Source organism: Mesoplodon mirus (genome assembly GCF_964341445.2).
Source record: "Mesoplodon mirus genome assembly, chromosome: 7".
Classification (NCBI taxonomy): domain Eukaryota; kingdom Metazoa; phylum Chordata; class Mammalia; order Artiodactyla; family Ziphiidae; genus Mesoplodon; species Mesoplodon mirus.
In genome coordinates this window covers 62,843,779-62,868,500 of record NC_138983.1, presented here as the reverse complement: position 1 = coordinate 62,868,500, position 24,722 = coordinate 62,843,779, and the positions used below count along the sequence as shown (strand labels likewise).

Sequence of the window (24,722 nt, the reverse complement as noted above, 5' to 3'; positions counted from 1 at the left end):
ATTGACAGAGAGCGTGGGGGGGGGAGTGGGGGAGGGGAGAGGTGCTTGGTTTCTGCCTCTCCATAGTTTTCTCAGCCAATTTTTTCTTTTGGTCTTTGTCTTTTATATCAGAAGCTTTGCCCAGATGTCTGGTAATATTTGGTTGTCTGTTTATAGGGTAACCCTCAATATCAACAGCTTTAATTTTATTTTATTTTATTTTTATTTTTTTTGTGGGAACATGGAGTTGGTCATATTTCCCAGAAAATTATGTGGGCTCCTCCCTGGAATGCAGAAACCTGGCTGCCAGAGTTCTAGGAGCCCAGTAGAGTAAGAGGGTTAGGTGTCCTAACATTTGGTATGTAATATTTTACTTAATTTTGCTCATTTTCAGTATGGTACACCTACCTTCAACTGGGTCTGGTGTTCTGCAAACCAGGGAACATGATACCTCCAGCTTTGTTCTTCCTTCTCAAGATTACTTTGGCTATTCGGGGTCTTTTGTGGTTCCATAGAAATTTTAGGATTTTTTTTGTTTTATTTCTGTGAAAAGTGCCATTGGAATTTTGCTGGGGATTGCATTGAGAAAATAATATCTTTATTGTCATTTAAGTGGGGTTTTACGAGGAAGCAAATTCAGATGTGTATAAAATTTTCAACTTTAGTCACCTACAAAGTAAAGTCAAGTTATCTTAGAATGGCATCAAAGCCATGCCTTTCTTTCTAGCCTTGTATTTATCACCACATGTCATCTTACTAGTTTAAATTCCACTCAGCCACATTCTTTACAGTACAATGACCAAACTACGTTTTGCCTTTGTACCTTTGTTCAGTTTTTTTGTCCTGTAATGCCCACTATCCTTCAATTTCCCCCCTAACTGGTGAACATATCATTCAAGCCTCAGCTCAACTTTTATCTTTCCTGTCTTTCTCAGGTCAAAATGGCCCCTATACCCATCTCTTATATACTCTTACCATAGCACTGATAGTAGTTTTTTGTAACATTTTAAACTGAACTTTTAACATATAATAAACTGGACATATTTCAAGTGTACAACTTGATAACTTTTTTAACATGTGTATACACCTATGAAACCATCACCACAGTCAATATAATGAACTCTGTGTCTGCCTCACACTTCACACTTCAGTGAAATTCACTTAACTTGGATCTCACCGCAAAAATTGGCTGAACTTTAAGCAGGTGTTTAGGGCCAGGAATTGGAGGTGCACTTTTAAAAGGGTGAGGAAAATCAATTAGGTACAGACACTTGGCCAGTAACGTGGTTCATTCCAAAAGGTCACTACTAAATGCCCCCTCCTGCAGTTCAGAACATGACCACCATGCTCCAGGAGGAGCCAGGCTAGAAAATGGTCTACAACCTATTTTAGAGTCAAGAAGACATGTTCCTTTTTATATAACTTTTCATTCTTTAAGGTTACTCAACTTTTTGAAAGGTTCAAAATTTCACAACCATAGTAAACAGTTGTCATTATTTTTCTGTGCACTAAGAATTATATTTGGACTGAAATATTCTAACCATGTTTTCGTAGAGTCTCACCGTAGCAAAAAATCTTCCACTTGCTTTAAATCTCTTATGCTCTCCATTATGAAATTCAATTCTGGCCTTATCTGTGTTATTGTTGTTGTTTAATTAGGGTATGTTTCAGAGCAGGTTTTACAGTTTGAGGAATGACTTTTCTGTCAACTATACAACAGAAAGTCATTCAGCCAAGGTTTTGACCACTGCCATGGCCTCTTGAGACACTTCTTGTTAGAGATGAAGTAATGTAATTTTAAGGACACTCTTTCCTAATGTGGTCTGTGATGAACACGTTTTGAGCCTAACATTGTGTTCTGTAAACTTCATGTGACTAGCTTCTGGAATCTACTTTTGTAGCCAAAGTATTTGTAGAGGATATTTGCCTAGATAGCCAGAAAAAGAGGCATCCTCCTTCTTGATGAATATTTTAATAATTGAACCAATTGAAATCATAAATGGAATTCAAAAGGGTTTTGACAAAGAAGAAATAAAAATAAAGGTCCTTAGAGATCATTGAGTCCAAACTTTTCTAGATGAAGAAACTAAGGTCCAGAGAGGTGAAGTAATTTCCTCAAAACCACAGCACCAGATAGTGACACACTGTGAATAAGAATGTGGTCTTTTCTTTTTTTTTAAAATGAGATATTTTCCCATAGATTTTATTTTATTTTATTTTATTTATTTATTTATTTTTGCTGTATTGGGTCTTCGTTTCTGTGCGAGGGCTTTCCCTAGTTGTGGCAAGTGGGGGCCACTCTTCATCGCGGTGCACGGGCCTCTCACTATTGCGGCCTCTCTTGTTGCGGAGCACAGGCTACAGACGCGCCGTCTCAGTAGTTCTGGCTCACGGGCCCAGCTGCTCCGCGGCATGTGGGATCCTCCCAGACCAGGGCTCGAACCCGTGCCCCCTGCATTAGCAGGCAGATTCTCAACCACTGCGCCACCAGGGAAGCCCAGAATGTGGTCTTAATGTTGTTCTGTCCTGTGCTTTTTCCAATATACTGTACATAGTCTTTAAACAATAAAATAGGTTTTGGTCTATAACCATGAAAACATTTCTTCACATTTATTTAAAGGAAAGTTTAAATAAACTAGCTCAATATTTGAAACTTCTCTTGAGGCGAATAATAATGCTTTTCTTAAAATCAAAATCACTGGGCCTCATTTCCCGTGCAGAATAAGAATATATATATATATATATATATCATCATATATATCATCATATATATATATATCATCATGTTTAACCTTTATATATTTTTTAAACACTGCATCTAAAACCATATGCAAAATAGCCATTAACTGGCATATAAGAGGAAAAAATTAGAGATGTAAAAGAAAAGAAATGAATCCAAAGAGCCTATTCATCTTCCAGTTCAGCTCAGATGTCCCTCATTCATAAAGCCTTTTCTGATTTCTCTGGTGGAATCACTCCCTCATCTATGCTCCCATAACAACTTTTTCTACTTCACTTTCTCCTGTGGCAAGTTGAACACATTGATTTTCATTAGATCTTGTTAGGCCTCTCTACTGGTTCCACTACCTTGTAAGCCCTGTCATGTAGGGACCATATGCAAGTTTTCACTTTGTAGGCCCATATTTATTGGTTGAAAAAAATGAAAACATTTAAGTATAAACTAAATAAAATAAACTTATTTCTTCTAAGCATTTAGATTTTAGTCTAAAGTATTTGGTGCCGGTTACTTTAAGCAAATGTAGAGTAATTTGAATAACACAAAATCGATCACACATTGACCTAAATCTAAAGTCAAATATAGCCCTATTTTTCTAGAATGGTTCACGGTTGTATCAGAAAGGATAGTTGTACACTGTAGGCCAGTGTTCTCAAAGTTTAGCATGTATTGGGATAACTGGAGAGCTTGTTAACACACAGATTGCTGATGCCCACACCTAGATTTCTAATTCAGTGGGTCTGGAGTGGAGCCTGTGAATTTGCATATTTAACAGGTTCTCAGGTCACACTACTACTGTCCAGGGACCTCAATTTTCTGAAATGGTATCATAGGTAAATAGACTAAGAAGAGAGGAGAGACAAGCTGAAGAAGAGAAAGAAGGAAGTGTGGCAGTGTACACAATGAGTGGGAGGATTAAGGGAAAGAGCAGTTGTGGAGCCCTGACAGAACACCAAAACATTAGAAAGACGTGGCCTTTCTCCACTTCATACTTCCCTGACTGGGGTGCCACTCACCTGACACTTATCATTCTGAAATAAAGGCACTGAGCACCACAACCAATCATTCTGAAATAAAGGCACTGAGCACCACAACCAAACTCACTCTCTACTAGCCAATCAATTTTGTTTCAGAAAATAGGCCTTCTTCTGCAGCTGGTCTTTTCAAACCAGTGCTTTGAAGGACAACTTTTCTATACAGCACTAAAATCTCAGGGATAAAAAGGTAAAATTGTAAGGAACTCTTAGATGATGTCTTTTTTCGCATATAAAGGAATAAAAACCTTATCTAGTGGAGGAGAGTCTAATCATCTGTAGCCTGATCACAAAATTCCTTTATGTGTATGCTCTGAAAGACAGACTAGGTATCTACTAAGGCATACGTGTGCTTATACTAGTGCCCAGAGTGTCCATGTTGGGTCTTATAAACTACACTCAAAACTGATAACTCCTCTCTGTGTCAGGAGCTTGGCCTGCTTTTGCCTTTCCCTCCTGTACCTTCCTCCCCCTACTCCTGTACAAAGCTTAGTTGCCCAACTTAGAATATATTCTTTCCCCATCCCAATTCTGCCTGTCTTTTCATTAAAAAAAATATATATATTCCTGATGTGTCTTCTCCAACAAGGATTCCTCTCTTTTTTCCAGTAACTTTGCCACTTCTCTCCTCATGTCCAGCACCTTTGCAGTTTCTACAGCCCTTACTGCCTTTTCTCAGCTAGTTGCATTCTATTTTGTATGTTTGTGTGTTATTTAGGAAAATTACACCCAGAAAGAAAAGGTCTGATTTTTTTTTTTCCCAGAGAATTCCGGCCAGTGGTGTGATTTGTTTTCCCGTAAGGAATAGGAATTAAGTAAATATTTGGTTGATTGTTCAGTTTCAAGGTTAACTCTCATATCCTTTCAAAAATACTACGGCTCTGTGTGTGTATGTGTGTTTGTGTGTGTTCATTCCAAAAGTTTTGTAGAAGAAACATACATAGTTCTCTAAAATATTTAATTAAGATCAGAAAGAGAATTTTCTGATAGGCTGATAGGCTGTCACGCCAATCATTTGGCAGGTAGGCTTTAGTGTTCCAAAATAAAAAATTAGACCTAATTTCAACCTGAGATTTAAGGCCCAAGGTATGTCACTAATATTTGCACATTGTTGCCTAATGAGTTGTGCATGGTTGCTATACAGTCCTGATACATCTACCTACTTACTGAATTTTATTTACTATTTCCTCAGTGACTAGATGACTATATAAGATACTAATAATTTTTTTTAAGGAATGAACTAGAGGCTATTTCGAATTTTCTTGCTGGAAAATCACATAGCTAGGAAATGTGAAGGAAGAGATATTAAAGTATTCTAAAAAGGGTGGCATAGAGAAACTTCTAGAAATTATAAACTCTAGAATGACTTGATTTGGGGCGCCTGGTCACTTATCTCCACACATTTATTTCCATATCCCTTCTGAAACTCAACTAAAAGGGATAGTAGAGGGATTTTTAAAAGATAAACACAATTCTACAAGGACAAAGAAAACAGGTAAAGAAATGTTAGCACAAAATTTTAAAAGACAGAAAGCACATGAACAAGTGTTAACTGATTTTTCAGACATGAGAAAGCTGAAATTAGGAAGATGGGGGAAAACAGAGAAGCATTCTGAGTTCTGATACAGAACTCCCCAAAGGCTCAGAAATTGGTTGGAGTAAAGAAGTTATACCTGTGGTGAAAGCCCAAACAAAGGTAGTAAATATGAAGAAGAGGGAACAGATAACAAATGTGATAAAGACAGAATTAACAGTATTTGATTCAACTTCAAGAGGGCAATGATTATATAACTGTTTAATTCAGAGCCCCCAGTGCAATGTACCTAGTTCAACTAAAGATATTTGTTGGATGGATAAATGGAAGCAGGATCACACTGGAAGCATCAACTTGATATCTGACTGAATGTGAGAGTATGAGGCGATAGAAAAGGTTTCTGGCTAGTCGACTGAATAGATGCTTTTCCAAGATAGTATGGAAGAGTGTCAGGCTTGAAGATATATGTGAGGGCTGGAGATAATTCAGTTTAAAATATATTGAGTTTGAGGTCTCTACAACAAATTGGAAGAGCCCAGTCAGTTGGAGCTGAGGAGAGTTGTCTAGACTGGAAATACAGTGGCACTCTATCTCATAGAAATGGTTGAGCCAGCCTAAGGAAAGTAGGTACTATAAGAGAGGAGATCTAAGGATTGGAGGAAAAAAACCTGAGAAATACTGACATTTAAGGGGTGGGCAGAATAATAAAACCTATAAACATTGAGATGAAAGGGTCATAGATGTAAGAGGAGAAAAGGTATAAGAGGAGAAAATGGGGTCATAGAAGCCAAGGTAGGAAATTAGTTTAAGAATGAAGTGACTAGGAAGAATGCAGGCCAAGGTGGTAGAGTAGGGAGACTGTGAGCTCACCTCCTCCCACAGGCACACCAAAATTATAGCTATTTACAGAACAACTATTGATGAGAAAGATCAGAAGACTAGCAGAAAAGATTTTCTGCAGCTAAAGATATAAAGAAGGAACCACAAGTAAAGTAATAGTATAGTCAAGACCCATATTGCCAGGTGGGCAACCCACAAATGGGAGGATAATTACAATTACCAAGGTTCTCCCCAAGGAGTGAGTGGTCCAAGTGCCGCATTGAGCTAACCATCCCGGGAGTCCTACACTGGAAAGATGAGCCCCCAGAATGTTTGCTTTTAAGGCCAGAAGGGCTTACTTTCAGGAGAGTGAGAAGGCTCTGGGAAATAGAGACTCTTCAAGGGTGCACATGAAATCTCACATGCTCCAGTACCCAAGGCTGAAGCAGTAATTTGAAAGGAGCCTGGGTCAGACCCACCTGCTCATCTTGGAGAGCCTCCCAGAGAGGCAGAAGGCAACTGGAGCTCACCTTGGGGACATAGACACTGGTGGCAGCCATTCTGAGAGTTTGTTCTGCCACCTGGACACTGGTGCTGGTAAGAGCCATTTTGGAATCTTCCCTCTAAATTATTAGCGCCAGGACCCAGCCCCACCATCAGCAGGCTGGCTGCCTTAAGAGCCCTTGAGCCTACAGCCACCCTGGAATGTAGCCCAGTCTACCAGGGGGCCCAGGACCTGGCCCCACAAACCAGTGTGCCAGCACTAGCCCTGGGACCCCCAGGGCCCTGCAGTCACAGACCCTGGGACCCAGCTCCACCCCAGCAGGCCAGCACTAGTTCTGAGACACCTTGGACCCCTCAGGCAGCTCCCCCAGGATCTAGCCTCTGAGATCAAAAGGGACTGGCATGATATACTTAAAGTGATGAAAGGGAAGAACCTGCAACGAAGAATATTCTACCCAGCAAGGCCTTCATTCAGGTTTGATGGAGAGATCAAAAGTTTTACAAACAAAAGCTAAAAGAGTTTGACACCACCAAACTAGCTTTACAAGAAATATTAAAGGGACTTCTTCTAATTGAAAAAGAGGAGGCCACAATGAGTAACATGAAAATTACAAAAGGAAAAATCTAATTGGTAAAGGCAAATATACAGTAAAAGTAGTAAATCAACCATGTGTAAAGCTAGTAGGAAGGTTAAAAGGCAAAAGTAGTAAAAATCATCTATCCGTGATAAGTAGTTAAGGGATACACAAAACAAAAAAATGTAAAATATGTTGTCAAAAACAGTAAATGTAGGGGGAGGTGAGTAAAAATGCAGGGTTGTAACAGTGTGTTTATGGGGGGGTAGGGGAAGAAGTAGGTGACGGAGATTAAGAGGTACAAACTTCCAGGTGCAAAATAAATGGCACAGTTTGAAATGTATAGTGTGGGGAATATAGTCAGTAACTATGTAACAGTATCTTTGGTGACGTAGCGTAACTAGACATAGTTATCATGGTGATCAGTTTGAAATGTATAGAGGTATCAAATCACCATGTTGTATAACAGGAGCTAACAGTATTGTAGGCCAATTATACTTCAAAAACAAACAAACTCAGAGAAAAACAGATCAGATTTGTGGTTACGAGAGGTGGAGGGTCAGAGGAGGGGGAATTGGATGAAGGCAGTCAAAAGTATGAAATTCCAGTTATAAGTACTAGGAATGTAATGTATAATATGATAAATATAGTTGACATTGCTGTATGTTATATTTGAAAGTTGTTAAGAAAGTAAATCCTGAATTCTTGTCACAAGAAAGAACTTTTTTTCTATTTCTTTATTTTAATATCTGTATGAGATGATGGATGTTCACTAAACTTATTGTTATAATCATTTCATGATGTATGTAAATCAAATCATTATACTCTATACCTTAAACTTACACAGTGCTGTACGTCAATTGTATCTCAATAAAACTGGAAGAAAATTTAATTTTTTTTTAAAGAATGAAATGACTATATAAAAGTAAAGTTAAATTATATGAATAGGGCTTCCCTGGTGGCGCAGTGGTTGAGAGTCCGCCTGCTGATGCAGGGCACGTGGGTTCGTGCCCCAGTCTGGGAGGATCCCACATGCTGCGGAGCGGCTGGGCCCGTGAGCCATGGCCACTGGGCCTGCGCGTCCGGAGCCTGTGCTCTGCAGCGGGAGAGGCCACAGCAGTGAGAGGCCCGTGTGCCGCAAAAAAAAAAAAAAAAAAAAAAAAATTATATGAATAAATATACAATTTATGACTTGGAAAAATAGGAAGCATAGACACCAAAGTGTTACATTGGTTGTTTAAAGGTTGTGGGATTTATGACAAGATATTTTTCTCTTTTTTTTCACTTACCTGCCTTTCCTAGATCTTTTATAAAGAAATGAAAGTTTGTGAGTTTTTTTAAAGGAAAATAGTTTTTAAAAAAGAGAAAATATGTGTTTAATCTTAACAAATGGTATAGAGGTTAAATTAAATGTCTAAACATAATTCATTTGGTTGGCAAGTAAGAGGTCACAGGTGGTGACCTTTGCCAGTGAAAGTGAGGACTGCGGGAGGGTGTTGAGAAGGCCAGAGCCAATCCAGAGGGGGTTGATTTTCTGACTAGTGTCTAGTTTTATGTTGTCTTTAAGAAATAAGTTCAGAATTTGCAAACATTGTTTTCTTAGGATTCCCAGAAATGCTTTCATGTTACTATCCTGACCTTAGGTAACACTTTACATTTTACTGAGTGTTTTTCTTATCAGTGTGCCAGAAAAAAATGTATTTAAACATAGGATTGATAATTCCTTGCCTATTTATATTTAAGGATGGTGAGATATGGTTAATTGCGTCTCACTTTTCACATATTTCATTCATTGTGTGGAACCTGATTTTGACTTTCAAAAAGATTTTCATAAATAATGCTGCCAGTGAGTCTTAACAATTTAAAATTTTTCTGCCAATGTCTATTTTTAACTCTTCACAATGGCATTCCAGAATATTATTGAAAATAAGAGCCAGTTAAGTTTTTTTTCTGATCTTACGTTATCATTGCTTTTACAACATAAATCATGAAGAAAATTGTCTCTAGTTATTTGCGGTAATTGGTTATATAAGTATTTGATTATTTTATCTTTTGCTAATATTATAAAGCAGCATAATGATAACCTATGGATTTTTTTATATTTATTTATTTCATTTATTTTTTTTGGCTGCGTTGGGTCTTAGTTGTGGCACGCAGGGTCTTTGTTGAGGCGTGCAGGATCTTTTGTTACAGCATGGACTTCTCTCTAGTTGTGGCACGTGGGCTCCAGAGTGCACGGGCTCTGTAGTTTGCGGCACGTGGGCTCTCTCATTGAGGCATGCGAGCTTAATTGCCCTGAGGTATGTGGGATCCCAGTTCTGAGACCAAGGATCGAACCCGCGTCCCCTTCATTGGAAGGCAGATTCTTTACCACTGGACCACCAGGGAAGTCCCTAACCTATGGATTTAAAATGCTAAAAAGAGGTGTTTGTTTTTGTTCATAACCTCACTTATATACATGAAGGCTTTTCTAATGTAGAATGCTTTTCTGTAGGTTTTATTTATTTATTAGTCCTTCTAAATGTGACATATTAGCCATTCTAAATGTGGCAGATTTATAATTCACTTTCTTTTTTTGTCACAGGAATTTAAATTACGGCCTTTTTGAGGGGGAGGGGAATATAGGAAAGCAAACAAAAAATATGTTATAGTAGCTACCTTGAAACTATGTAAACTATATAAATTATTCATGTTATCTCTTCGTGGTTAAGTCCACTGGCTTTTCCATGCTTTGAAGATAGAGGAAGCAGTTTATCAATTAGAATTTCTTTTTGAAGCTCTCTCTTTCCTTAGCTTCCATGATGCAACATTTTCTACATATCCTCGTACCTTTCTGGCCATTCCTTCTCCATCTTTGAAAGCTCATCCTTCTCCACTTGGCCTTTAATTTTTAAAGCCTTATATTATTTATTCATTTATTTTTGTCTCATTCTATACTCACTTCAAGGATGGTCTCTTTCACACCCACAACTTAAACTACCACCTACATGTTGATGACTCGTAAGTTTATTTTTCTACCCCAGACCTTTTCTCTGAGCTCTACACCTTTATATCCAACTGGATACCTGGTACCTCATTTTCATGTGTCAAAGACGCTCAGCTTTAATGGTTACAAACTGAAGTCATGATCATGCATTTCCTCTACCCCTCAACCCTCAAACCTGATTCCCTTCCATTGTCCCTAATCTTGACAAATGGCACGACCATTGATCCAGTTACGCGAACTAAAACCTGAGTCATCCTTGACACCTTCTTCTCCTTCATCTCTAACACCAAGTTATACTGATTTTTACCCCCACAAAAACCTTTTAACTCAATCCACTTATCTCCTGCCTCCACCTGTAATACCCCAATCAAAGCTACCATCATCCCACTTAGATTGTTATAATACCCATCTAAGCATTCTTCCCACATCCACTTTTGTTCCTGCCCAAATGTATTCATTGTCCCATAGCCAATAGTGAGCTTTTCAAACTACAGATCTCTCTTAGCTTGGGTTCCCCAGAAAACAGTGTGTGCTACTACTTTATTAGGAAGTTGTTTCAGGTTGGAAACAGATTCTGAGGCAGAGTTTAGTGCAAAGGATGTTTGTTAGGGAGTGGTCTTTGGATCAACACCTGTGGGAAGGAGGGAAAATAAATAGAATTGGCAAAAGGAGAAGTCAGGCAACATTGTGAGCTCAAGGATAGCCTCAGCCTAACCCACACAAAGTTCTGGAGCTGAAGTTGTCCCACGTTAAGTCAAAATGGCTGGGTATGGACCCACACCTTAATCAGTCATTGAATATTTGCTGCTTCGGGAAGGGCTGTTGACAGCACTGCCAGTCATGGAGGCAACAAGTCCTCCCTTGAAAGGGGTGTTTGGATAAGGCATTCTCATGATCATCCCTTGTGCTGCTCGCCTCCACTTCTTCACAGGTATTCAGGAGCAGTTCCTCCAGAATTCTAGTGTGCCTTTCTTGCTGAGGGAAACTTAGAAGAGGGTAAGTGGGAAAAACTTTTCCCCCTGCAGATGTAGCTGATCGTAGGATTGCAAATGATGCTAACTTCCCTTCTTATGACCCAGACCCTCATCCTGGAGGGGTCTTAGTCTCTGGTCACTTTGTGTTTCTCATCCCAGGGTTGCTGCACTTGTTCATTTTCCATCAGAATTTGGCAAGGAAGTACCAAGAGGAACCCAAGGACTTAACTGGGTGCCAAACATATTCCTCCATGTTCCCATTATGTGACATTAGCCCTACCTCCCTGGAATTCAGGTTCAGTTATTTCTACCAAAATGATGGCTCCTCCAAATGTAAAATAGATAGCTAGTGGGAAGCTGCCACACAGCACAGGGAGATCAGCCTGGTGCTTTGTGACCACCTAGAGGGGTGGGATAGGGCGGGTGGGAGGGAGACACAAGAGGGAGGGCATATGGGGATATATGTATACATATAGCTGATTCACTTTGTTATAAAGCAGAAACTTACACACCATTGTAAAGTAACTATACTCCAATAAATATGTTTTAAAAAAATGATGGTTCCTCTTGTCTGCCAATTTCTGGGCATTAGGAGTATAATGTGCCTTGGTGACAGCTGTAGTTTATAGATTAATGAGATTCTTGTTTTGTCCCTTGGTAAAAATGTTTCTCCTTTGGGGACTGGAATCTATAACCTTGCACAACTCAGAGTTAACAGCAATGGAAAGTGCAAATTCTCTAAGTGGGTCACTGATTGTGATAGTAAGCAGGGCTTTTTAATTCCTGGATCTGCTACAGAGCCCCTTCTTCTGGGCCCCACTCAGGGCTGGTAGCTTCTTGTGTCACCTGGTATGAGCCTGTACAGTAATCCCAGATGTGGAATATGCTTTCTTCATAGCCCGAAGAGGCCTACCAGAATTTTTGCTTCCTTCCTCATGATGGGAGATACAAGATGCAACAAATTGTCCTTTACTTTGAATGAGATGTCCCAGCAGGCCAGAACCTTTATAAGGTTTATCTCCCATGTTCTGGAGTGCATGTCACACCAAGGTTTCCAACATGGTAGCCACTTCTTGCTCATCCAGCCTGATTAGCATGATGTCATCAATGTAGTAGATCAGCATAATATTGTATATGATGGGGCTTCCCTGGTGGCGCAGTGGTTGAGAGTCTGCCTGCCGATGCAGGGGACACGGGTTCGTGCCCCGATCCGGGAAGATCCCACATGCCACAGAGCGGCTGGGCCCGTGCACCATGGCCGCTGAGCCTGCGCGTCCGGAGACTGTGCTCCGCAACGGGAGAGGCCACAGCAGTGAGAGGCCTGCGTACCGCAAAAAAAAAAAAAAAAAATTCTATATGATGTTCAAATGGTCCAAATTTCTTCCAACTGAATTTGGATGGGAGGGGCTTTAGTTAACATATACCTGAGGCAAAAATTGTAAATGCTTCCCATTGTCCATTTCATGTAAATGCAGGCTGTTTCAGATCCTCCTCTCTGATAGAGATAGAAAAGAACTTACTCACCACATCAGTGATTGCATGCAACATACCCACGACCATGATAATTTGCTGTAGCAAAGACAAAACATCTTTATTATAAAACTGCCATTGGAGCTACCACGTGATTGAATTTGCTATAGTCTGCTTTTATCCTCCAGATCTGTCTGGTTTCTACAGACACAAGACTGGAGAATTAAACAGAGATATGACAGAGACCATCACTCCTGCATCCTTTAGATCATTAAGAGTAGAACTAATTTTCACTATCACCACCAGTAAATCCATATAAAATAGGAACTAAAATTTCATACCAAATAGTGGGGGGACGGTTTGTTTGATACATTATATTTAAAAGAAGAAATATAAAATTTTAACAGATATTTAGGTTATAATTTTTACCATATGCTGATATTTTTAGAACCAAAGTACAAATCTCACTTTTGTCTGGGGAAGGGAAAGGTATTTAAAATAATTTTCCTAACGAAATTGCATCATGGCTTACTTTATGTTTGGCTTTTACAGCACTGTCCCAAAGATGATCATTTTGCAAAAATATTTAAAGCCTTCCGTATTTTTCTTAAGGGACTCCCTTTAATCCTCTGACATCAAATCATTTTCTTTTAAAACACTTAGCATAAAATCATCCGAACTGGTGATCTCTTTTTCACTTGACCTAATTTTGTTAGATTTTCCTTTGTCAGTATGATTTGATAAAAGTAATTCTTTGACATTGCTATAGTAGACTTTATGAAATCCTATATGTTTACAATGGTGTGTTTGATGACGTAAATAGAGATAGAGGCCAATGTTAATTAAGAATGTGTGTTTCAGCAGTGACATGATGATGATGATGATGATGATGATGATGATGATATGGTGGTGATGTGTTCTTTTTGCCTTGATTCTCTGGATCAAAATTTTGTTTGGGAGATTCATCCATGATTTTGGATATAATTATAATTCATTTATTTTCACTTTCATGTAGTATTGTTTTGTATGAGTATACCACATTTTATTCATCGTACCAGATATCTTTTTTCATTTGTCCTATTTGACACTCACTGGACTCTTTGCATATGAAGACAAAATTCTTTTTATTGTTTCCTTTGCTTTCTTCTACCTACTTTGTCCTCTCTTTCCAGCACTCCTATTAGGTGTATTTTAGAAGCTTTGACATGATCCTCTGTATTTCTTAATTTTTTAAGAAATTATGAAGATAGAGATGAAATAAAAGGATACCATGAGGGAAGAAAATTAACTTCCAGCCCTTCCTTTGCATTTTAATTTTAGCAGCCACATTTTAAGTTTTCAATTGCTTTTTCACAGATGTAGTATAGTTTCAGCCTCTTTTGAGGAAATTATTTATAATTAGTGGAAAGTTTCTTCTTTTGCCTGAATTATATGTTTCCACAGATGCCATCTTTAGATTCAATTGCATTTGAGAGGCAACAGGGCATAGAGCTTTAAAGCACAAACATTGGAGTGAGACTACCTGGGTTTGAGTTCTGGCTCTGTCATTTGTGCCCATGTAATCTCAGGCAATTATTTAACCTCTGAGAAACTCAGTTCCTTCATCAACAAAATGGATATAATTATAGTATCTACCTCCTAGAGGTGCTATAAAAATTAAATAAAATAATTTCTGTAAATTCATACTGAAAATATGTTTGATACTTAGTAAGCACTCAATAAATGTTAGCTATTATTACTGTATGCCAGGTTCAGTGTCCTAGTTTCCAGACATAAAATTGAAGCGGACTTGCGCCATTCACTCAAAGACTTAAAGCAAAGCTTGATATTATTTGTCAAGTCTAGCATTCATCTTCTGTCTCAACGAGAGTAACGGTACATATTAAATAACCATAGTGTTCAAAATTGTGATACATCCTCGATGGATATATTCATAGATTTAGCATTAAAATGTAACCTGAGGCCGAAACAACAATGAGTCCTACTGCTTATTTTGTACTTAGTGCCATAATTCGAAAAGGTGGGAAAACACAAGGGCATGCATATGGAGGTGCCAAGGAGGAAGAGTGTAAATGATAAAGCAAGGCATGGGTGCTATTCTAGGGGTATTAGATGTGGTAGGAGGTAATTATGATGTGGGATAGAAGATGATAAATAAAGCAGACTGACTAGACCTGCGGCTTATAGCAGGAGAGCCATATGGTCAGGTAAGTGTGGAGATGGGTCCACACCATGGAGGGTTTACAAGTTTGGCAGAAGAGTTTGGTCATTATCCTGTAATGGTCAGAACATAGCTGACATTTTTGAGCAGGAGACTAACTTGATATACAGAGGTATTTGGGGCTTTGGTAGTTTTAATTTTTGTCCCTATGTAGAAGATACAAATGTTCTCAGTGTTTTGGACAATTCAAAAAAAATTTTTTCTGAGCTATATCAAGTCTAAACTCAAGAAAAGTCAGTTTTGTAAGACATTCTGCCTTTCAGTCTTTTTTTTTTAATGTTTACCTATATCGTTTTTGAGAGGTTCCAAAGTTTTACAAAAATGGGAATGCTGGTCGTGACAGTCCAAAGGTATGCAAATCAAAATCTGAAGTAATTGAGGGTAATGAGAAATTAAGATTGCAGGGCTCACTCTTCAGTTGTAGGAGGAAAATTAAAGGTAAACTACCTAGCAAAGTTCAGAATAAAACATGTATAGTCATTCAAGTCCTTGCAGGCTTATAAATTGCCTGGTATGTCTGTAACTACTTTGCTATTACGTGGCCAAAACACAGGGGATTTCAGGATGTGTATTTATGGACTGATTCCCCAACAGATAACTGCACTATTCTGGAATGCTATTGCTATGTCAATAGTTGTACTTATTGTTTCAAAATTTTTTCCATTTTTCAATCTAATTAACTTAGAATATCTCTAACGTGATTTGCAAAGAATTTTATATTTATATTTTGCAATCAGCATTTGACTGGCGCTCAGGTTTGAGACATGCACTACAATGTGTAAACATTTTATAAGATAATAAATAGCCCCTAAATGTTTTATGATTGCCTGTTCCCTGCTAATTGGTCATGGATTGAAATTCCCCATTGTTTAATTTTTTTTTAATTTGTGGGAAATTTTTATAAATGAGTGTGTGGGACTTCATATCACAGCTGTTGTCATTTAAAGTTTGGACAGCATCATTACAAATGAAGCCCTGCTGTGAAATCAAAGTCAAAAGGCATCTTGGCATCCCAGCCATTTCCTTAGGAGAAGATTACAGCTCAAGTCTGTTGAACTTTATTGCCTTGGGCCTCATGACAGTCTTCAGAAACATGCAAGGCATTTCTGTTAAAGAAACTCAGATGTGCTAGGACACAGGGGATGACATTCTTGTGCATAGCAGTGTCCTAAGCAAGAGGGTGAGGAATAAGTCAGGAAGAAAAAGATGATTCACCCTTTTTGCCGTATTCTGGGATTATTTTATAAAATCCATGGAGATGACAGAGAATAGGAAAAAGGTGTGGTGTTTTCCTACAGGGCCTATATACTTTTTCCAGTTTTACTGAGGTATAATTGGCAAATAAAGCTGTAACATATTTAAAGTGTACAGCGTGATGACTTAATATACCATACATTGTGAAAGGATTCCCACAACCGAATTAATTAGCACATCCATCACCTCACAGATTTCCTTTTTGGGGGAGGGGTGAGAATACTTAAGTTCCACTTTCTTAGCAAATTTTAATTATATGATACAGTATTATCAACTATAGTCACTATGTTATATATTAGATTCTCAGACCTTATTCACCTTATATGTACTCTTTTACCAACATCTTCCCATTTCTTCTTACAATAGTTATCTTTTTTTTTTTTTTTTTTGCGGTACGCGGGCCTCTCACTGTTGTGGCCTCTCCCGTTGCGGAGCACAGGCTCCGGACGCGCAGGCTCAGCAGCCATGGCTCACGGGCCCAGCCGCTCCGCCGCATGTGGGATCCTCCCAGACCAGGGCACGAACCCGTGTCCCCTGCATCGGCAGGCGGACTCTCAACCACTGCGCCACCAGGGAAGCCCAATAGTTATCTTTTAACCAGAGTATTTGGTCTATTTCTGCTATTATATTTTTATTTATTCCTACTATCTTATTTTGTTCTTTTTTGATTGTTTCCTTTTTCTGAGTTTCTTTTCCTCCTTCTTGCTTTCCTTTGGATTATTTTTCTTTCAGTCCATTTTTTCCCCCACTAATTTAGAAGTTGTAACCCATTCTGTTCCTTTGGCAATAACAGAGAAATTTAAATGTTTACTTAATTTATCAAAATGCCGCTGCAGTCCACCACCTTACAATGTCTGTGCTACTGTGGTTGTATATTTTAGTTGTATCTTATTTTTCTTTAATACTGAAAGACATTATTTTTGTGTTTTACATAGTCAGTGTATGCTTAATTTACTCATATATTCATTACTTCCCTTGCTGAATTATCGTTTTATATCTCAGACTTTCCATCTGGTTTCAGGTGGCCCTAGGGGGTCCCTACCATAAGGTAGTTCTCCTAATGGACTTCCTACCTTTAATGATCGCTGGGTTTTGTCTCCTATCTTTTGAATCCTTTGACTTGTTCAAAACTAATACTCAAATTTACTTTGCTCACCAACTGTTCTTGAGGTAAAATTGCACTTTAGTGCTGTATCTCTCCAGGTTCCCACTTAACTTATATTTTGGCCTGAGTGTTCCTTACTTTCTTGCCAGTTCATTGCCTTGCATTAAAGATTTTTAAATATATTATCTAGCATTTTTAGTTCTTTACAGTAAAAATGCCTGTCAGTATATGACCATAAGTCAAGAAATAAAAGCTCATAACTAAGTTTTAAATGACCTTTTGGTTTGAGTGCTCTCAGAAGATTTTTTATGATATTAAATCATTTTTTCAAAATATATTTTTCTGGACTTCCCTGGTGGTGCAGTGGTTAAGAATCCGCCTGCCAAGGAAGGGATCACGGGTTCGATCCCTGGTCCAGGAAGATCCCACATGCCGCAGAGCAACTAAGCCCATGCACCACAACTACTGAGTCCGCGTGCCACAGCTACTGAAACCCACACACCTAGAACCTATGTTCCGCAACAAGAGAAGCCACCGCAGTGAGAAGCCTGCGCACCGCAACGAAGAGTAGCCCCTGCTCGCCTCAACTAGAGAAAGCCCACACACAGCAACAAAAACCCAACACAGCCATAAATAAATAAATAAATAAATAAATAAAAATAAAATAGCAATTGCCCTCAATTTAAATATATATTTTTTTCAATTGCTTTCTAAAAGAAATGTTCTTAGTCAAATTAGGTTGGAAATGCTGCCACCAAATTCCCTTCATCCAGTCACAATATAAAGCCCTGAGAAGTCCTACAGTTTTTTTAAACAAAAACATAGTACTTAATTTTGTTTACCCAGCATTTCCCCAGTTTCCCCCCAAGTAACAGCTATCAGTACTCCATAAAACTAGTGTTTGCACAACTGTCTGAGGACACTCTCCCTGGTTTTCCCATGGAAGCCTCTTAGGTAGGCCTGAGTCTCCATTGTAGAACCAAGCTTCTCTCTCCTAATAAGTTATATTTGCTGAAATATTCAGGGATCCTGCTGGTTAATATAAGTTCTGTTTATTTGCTTTTTATGGAAATGAGGTGTTTCCCCCTTAGAAATGGGGACCACATTGACTAGCAGCCATATCACAGAGACCTTGTTCTATCAGTGACCTTTCTTTTTCAACTCTCTCTCCCTTGGATTTTCCTCCTTGGTGTACTTAGGTCCCTTCTAATTCTTATAGAATCAAAGGATTACGTAGAATCTTAGTGTTCATCTGGTTCAACCCTACCAAGATTCATTCAGCTACCCATTTGGATGTCATAACTCCTCAAACAGCTTCCTTCCCTTTACAACTATGAGCATTTACACTCAGGGCCTTTTTTACTCTACTCACTTATACCCTCATCATGTCACCAGTGACCTCTTTGATTCACAAGTTTCTTGGCTTTTTCTCAGTTTTCATTTTACTGAATTTCTCTGGAGACTTCAACACTATTGGTCGTTTCTTCTTCTCTTGACAACTATAGTACTGCTTTCTCCTACTTCTCTTTCCCATCTTGATTCTCCTTTATTCCTTCTCTATAAATATATCTTTCCCAGGTTTCTGTCCTTAGCTTCTTCTCCTCATTTCTCTCTCTTCTTGAATTTATTCCTTTGTTCATTCACTTATTCGTTTATCCAATAAATGTTTACTCTGGTGAATTAATTAATTAGAACTGTTACTTTTAGGACAGTATAGGAAGTTTGAGCCTATCTTTTAGTTATTTTTTTTTAATTGGGTCAGAGAATGTCACGTATCTGAGAATGATTCTTTATTACAGAGATTTGTCTTGTAACCCAGTATTGTTTCAGTGTTTTCTGGAGTTGGACAATCAGTGTATTCTATAGCTGTGTTTTTCATAGTTAAAAATGCATGAAATTCTATTAAGAACTCTTTTAGCAGGTCATAATACCAAATGTACTCATTCTAAGCAAGACTAGAATTAGAAGAGATGCCCGCCTTTGGTCCATGACTTCTGAAAGAGTTTCCTCCTTTTTTTCCTCAGAGCAGAACTACACCCTCAGCCCTGCCAAGCCATAGTAGTATTTTGAAATAGACCAAGGTTGTCTATGGTGTATTTTCTCTTTGCTTCTGACTCTTTCTCCTTTTTCTAGGGGCCCTGTCCCTGACACCAGTGCCCTTTTGCAGCTTTAAGCCTCCAACTGCTCTGCTGTTGAGGCCTGTACTCCCTCCCTCACATTCCAAAATCAGTGCTGGCAGCTCAAAAAACTCATATCCGCCACCTCAAGAATATGAGGAAAGCAATCAAGTACAAAAGGCGGTGTTCAGAGGAAAACGCACCAGGCCAATAGGTAGATAAATCTAAATTCCAGTACTGGCTGACATCTAGGCCTCTTTTTCTCATCTGAAAAGTAGAGGAATTGCATTGGAATAATTGATACTAAGGTTTCAGCTCTGTGAGTTTAAAATCAATTCATACAAACATATGAACAGCTGATAGCTGATGAATTTGCATTTTGATGGCGATAGTTATATTATCTAAGGTTGGGGCTGAAATTACTATACCTGACCTCTCTAAGGGTATTACCCTTGAGCATTGTTCCAGGCCATGGTCCCCCTATGTCTATTCAAGTCACTGTTGTTTTAGGTATATATCCAGAAGTAGAATTGCTGGATTATAGGGTAATTCTACTTTTCAATTTTTGAGGAATTGCCATACTGTTTTCCTAGCAGCTGCACCATTTTACATTCCCACTGAGATTTTCTGACTGTCCCATTCCCCAACAACATTTCAGCCAAGGGGTTTTGGCATCAGTGGTATTTCTTGCCTGATCAATAACAGAATTTTACATATAAACCCTTCATGTGTAAGACTAAGAAAAAATATATTATTTCAATTATAACATACATCCCAGTCTTAGAGAAGTTAAAATGTGGGGAGAAAATGTGTATCTCAGATTCAATGAAATATAGTAGTTAAATATACTAAAACCCCCTCCAAAAATTTTTGGACAAATATGCACAGCTGTAAACACAATTTTTGTAAAACAGGAAAGTAAAAGTAGCTACTCACCAATAGTGTATGAAAACATCTTTCTCAAATGTATTTTTATATCATTTCTAAAAGAATGGGTTTCAGGGGACTTCCCTGGTGGTCCAGTGGTTAAGACTCCATGCTTCCACTGCAGGGGGGCATGGGTTCCATCCCTGGCCGGGGAATTAAGATCACACATGCCACGTGGCACGAGCAAAAAAAAGAATTTTTTTTTAATTAAAAGAAATAAAATAATTTTTTTTAAAAAAAGAATGTGCTTCGGGACAGTATTTTTTCATACTTTTTTTCACACTTATCTAGGTAAGCCTTAATGACAATTTGAAATAAAAGTAAAAACCCCTTAGGACAGTAAGTAATGTATCATAGATTTTTGTTTCCACATATTTGTGATTTCTGGTAAATGTCCTAATAATGCTCATTTCTCTCGTTTTGTTTAAGGATTGTTCAAGTTTAGAAGAATATAACATTGCCGCAGCATTACTCCCTTTGACCAGTGCTTTCTATAGGGTAAGTTTCATTGGTCTATATATAAGTCATTATGATTTATATAGATGTATTTAGTTTGATTTATCATGGAACTACATCAATTGCATCCCCTTAGTGTATCTAAGACATATCTGTGGTTATATTTGTTATAACGTTTATTGCATGCTATATGTAAAAAATGTATAATGTTAAATCTTCTCCTAAGATATAACCCCACCATTCCATCCCTACTTTATTGTTCTTTAGAGCACTTAATAACACCTGAAATTGTGTTGTGTGTTGGTTAGTTTACTTTTGACTGTTTTCCCCCACCAAAGAAAATAAATTTCATGAGGCTGGGATATTATCTGTCTTATTCATTGCTGTATCCCAGTGTCAATCAATAAATGTTTGTTGAATGAATGAATGAACAAATGAACAAGCTAGATAAATAAATGGAGGCAGAAATTAGAGTTTAACTTCACCAGCAATTTCTATGAACCTTCTGAAAATTTTCCAGAATGTTCAGTGCTTTTTTTAATTCTGTCATTTATTGTAGTTGTCCTATCCATGCCTTTTCATAGAGAGATTAATTCTTAGGGCAGATAAATCCAGCAAATTCTTATTCCCTCTTTTCCTATGAAGGACTTGTAAGGAGTTAAATAGCCACACTCTGAACAGCACATTGAATACGTCCTTCTGAAATGTACAGTAGGAAGCAATAAACCTGTGACAGCCAGGCTGACTCACTGTGCAGCTGTGTGCAGGTAGCTTCAGGAAGCCCAGGACTTATGGAAGGACTTGTGGCTAAAGCTACTCCATGTTTCATGGGCTCTAAGCCAGGAGAGATTATCAAATATTCCTAGATCTGTTTTACTAGAGAACTAGGCACCAGATAAAGTGCCTTAGCTGAGTGATGAAATGATCCATGCCCTTAAATGCTGGCGGTATTCTCTTACTCTTTTTGTTCTGCCCATCCTTTTTGTTTCATCCACCATTTCTAACTGATGAGGTCTAGCCCCCTTCCTGCACTTAGTAGGTATCCAATAAATATTTCTTGATAAACTCAGTTTTTTAAAAACTTTACTTCAAATGATTTGTCCACAGTCTCTGAGTTAAAGGTCTTAACCCAGAGGTTCTCCATAATCAGGAACTCTCTCTGCTGCTAACTCACTTGCATTCCTCTTTCTTCCTCCTCACCCTCCCATCCTCTTCTAAAACAGAAAATGGAATTTATGAGACTCACACTTCTGAGACCTGGCAGGTCATACTGAGCATGCTCAGGAAACAAGGACAAATCTCAAAAATGTTCAACAAATGAATTTGGGTTTAGAAACTAATGAAAACAAGCTGGAGCTTAGGCATCATCTTTTGGTTTTCCCTCGTCAGCTTGAACTTATCTCCAGGCCCACTCTAGTTTTTCTTAAATGCATACATACTAGTCTTCTCAGAACTCTCCCTAGTAGTTCTTCATCTTATTCCCCTCCTGACATGGAGAACAATGTTACAAAAATAGGTCAGGCTCTCCTGTATCTTAGGCCACCAAGGAAATTTGTCTCCATATCTATCTCAGAGGAACCAAAAAACTTGGTTCTAACTAGCCTTCGTATGGGCCCTCATTTTCTTTGTTAAAGAAAATGGCATTTAAAAATTTTCCCACTTTAACATCTATTTTTTAAACTTAGATATTATGTAGAAGTAAATAAGAAGAAACATAGGGGAAATAAGAATTGGCAGTAGAAACTCAATTGCTCAAGAAATCCAAATTACTTAAGATTTTTTTTAAGCTGGATCATTTATCTGTTTTATAGTGTATATTAGTGAGGGTTTGATCATCATAGCAGAAGCACCACGAGTGATAGGAAGTAAGGAATCTATTATAGGGACCAGCTTTTATACTGTTATAGAAGCTGGGGAAGAAGTTTATGGAAAGCTTTGAATTAGGGTCTGCCTGTGGCCCTGAAGTCACAATAGATCATCAGGGCAGCAGTCAGGAAGAAAAGCTGGGCATACAGGGAAGAACAAGGACAAACTAGAATCTGTGTATGTCTTTTAAAGTCCTCCAACCTCAAGAAAGCAGGTGACCTGGAAAAGAAGCAGCATTATTGGCCATGGAGCTACACATGTGCCTGGCCCTGACTAGGAGTAGCTAAAGGAAGAGATCCAGAAGGAACTGGAGGAAATGTGAGCACAGTTCTTTCCACACATCAAGATGGTCCAGCAGATCTGCAACAAAGTGTATAAGATACAGCAGCACCTGGCATCCTATACTGACCTTCAGAGTGTAATGGCTGCTGTTTCATTTTTGCCTTCCAAATCTTAGACACATTTCTCTGTAGTCAACCCTAACCTAGAATCATGGAGGAAGGAGAATTCTGGGAAATACTGTTCTAGCTTAGTTTAGTTTACACAGTACAAAACCATCACACCGTGTTTTTTTGTTCTGTGGAAGTTTTTAATGCAATTAGTTAACAAGTTGGGCTACATGCCATGCTCTTCTCTGTGTTATCAAACTTAATAATACAAACTTATGTTTTATGATGGGTTTATAGATTTAATTTTTTGTTGTTGACTTGGCTTGATTTTACTTGGTTTCTTTTGGTTTAATTTGATTTGAGCATGAAAGGTCCAGTTAGGCACCAGAAACCATACCAGTAATATGAACAGGAAAATTTTAATATAAGGAGTTATTAAGTAGTAATAGGGGATTAACTACTAAGAAATAAAGAGAATTTTAAACTTGGAGTGTGCCACTCCCCAACAAGACCGAGATTCAGACCTTGTTGGAGAGGTGTTTCTCTGGCCACTGGATGGCACTGAGGTGAACTTCACTGAAGGGCCACAGACTAAGGCTGGCAAGCAGGAAACTGCCTACTGGAGTTCTGGCAAGACTTGCTAGGAATCCACTCACTAGGGTACCACCGAAACTCGCAAAGTGGTGAGCACAACTGGCTGTCCCACACACGACTAGCAGGTACATGTCACAGGAACAAGAAGAAAAAAGCATACCAGAACCAGGAAAAGAAACCACTTCATATTGCTCTGTCCCTACTGACAAAGCTTAATATTGTGCCAACTGGCAAAGGAGAAATTTTTACCGGTCCAGCTCCAGCACCACAAAGCAAGGCAAAGAAAGGTAGATTTGGAGGAAAGAGGCACTGCACTGATAACCAACAGAGAGGGTTAGGGAGTGGATCATATTGATTCTTAGATACTTTCTGAACTTGTATCTTATGGGAATGTAAAAGGTTACTATGCCAGGCAGCATCTTGGGCAGCAAGATGAACAAAACATTGATGTGGCCACTAGGAACTTACATTAGTCTTTATAATACAATAAATAATAAATAAATAACCAAACTGGTCTACAGTTTCATCAGTCAGATGGACATTTTCTTAAAGTAGTACATATGCATGGTTAGAAAATTCAGAGAGTATAGAAAGATACAAAATGCAACATAAATGCTCCCTTTCCCACCTCTACTCCATTTCTTCTGACAGTTGATTTCTTCCTGGGAAAAAAACATTGTGTATTATTGCTAGGATATGCAGATAAAATTATCTTTTTTTAAACTAAAATGATCAAACCATTCACACTGTTTTCTCACCTTGCTTTTTTCACTTAGTAGTACATCTTGGAGATCCTCCTATATACCTAATTATTTTTAATGACTGCATACACACACACACACACACACACACACACATGTATTTTTTTTAATAGTGGAAGTCAAAGCCTGCTCGGGTAAGGAGGTAGGCGAGAGGATGGATCAGGTATCTCTTTCTTTCCTTTCCTTTCTCCTTTCCTCTTTCCTTTCTTCTTTCCTTCCTTCCTCCCTCCCTCTCTTCCTTCTTTCTTTCTTTCTTTCTAAGTAAACCAGCTATTTTTTTAATTGAAGTATAGTTGACTCACAATATTCTGTTAGTTTCAGGTGTACAGCAAAGTGATGGACTTATTTTCTTCAGATTATACTCCGTTATAGGTTATTACAAGATATTGAATATAATTCCCTGTGCTATACAGTAAATCT

The 24,722-nt window shown here is 38.3% G+C and overlaps 1 protein-coding gene across 4 annotated transcripts in view; it reads left to right on the top strand.

The window, feature by feature from the left end:
* SBF2 (SET binding factor 2) overlaps nucleotides 1-24,722 on the top strand; it is a 474,973-nt gene that overhangs the window by 322,359 nt on the left and 127,892 nt on the right. For all 4 annotated transcript variants that reach the window (XM_082626802.1, XM_082626803.1, XM_082626801.1 and 1 more), the window contains one exon: nucleotides 20,666-20,734. In XM_082626802.1, coding sequence (XP_082482928.1) covers nucleotides 20,666-20,734 — 69 coding nt within the window. The remainder of the gene's footprint in view (nucleotides 1-20,665; nucleotides 20,735-24,722) is intronic.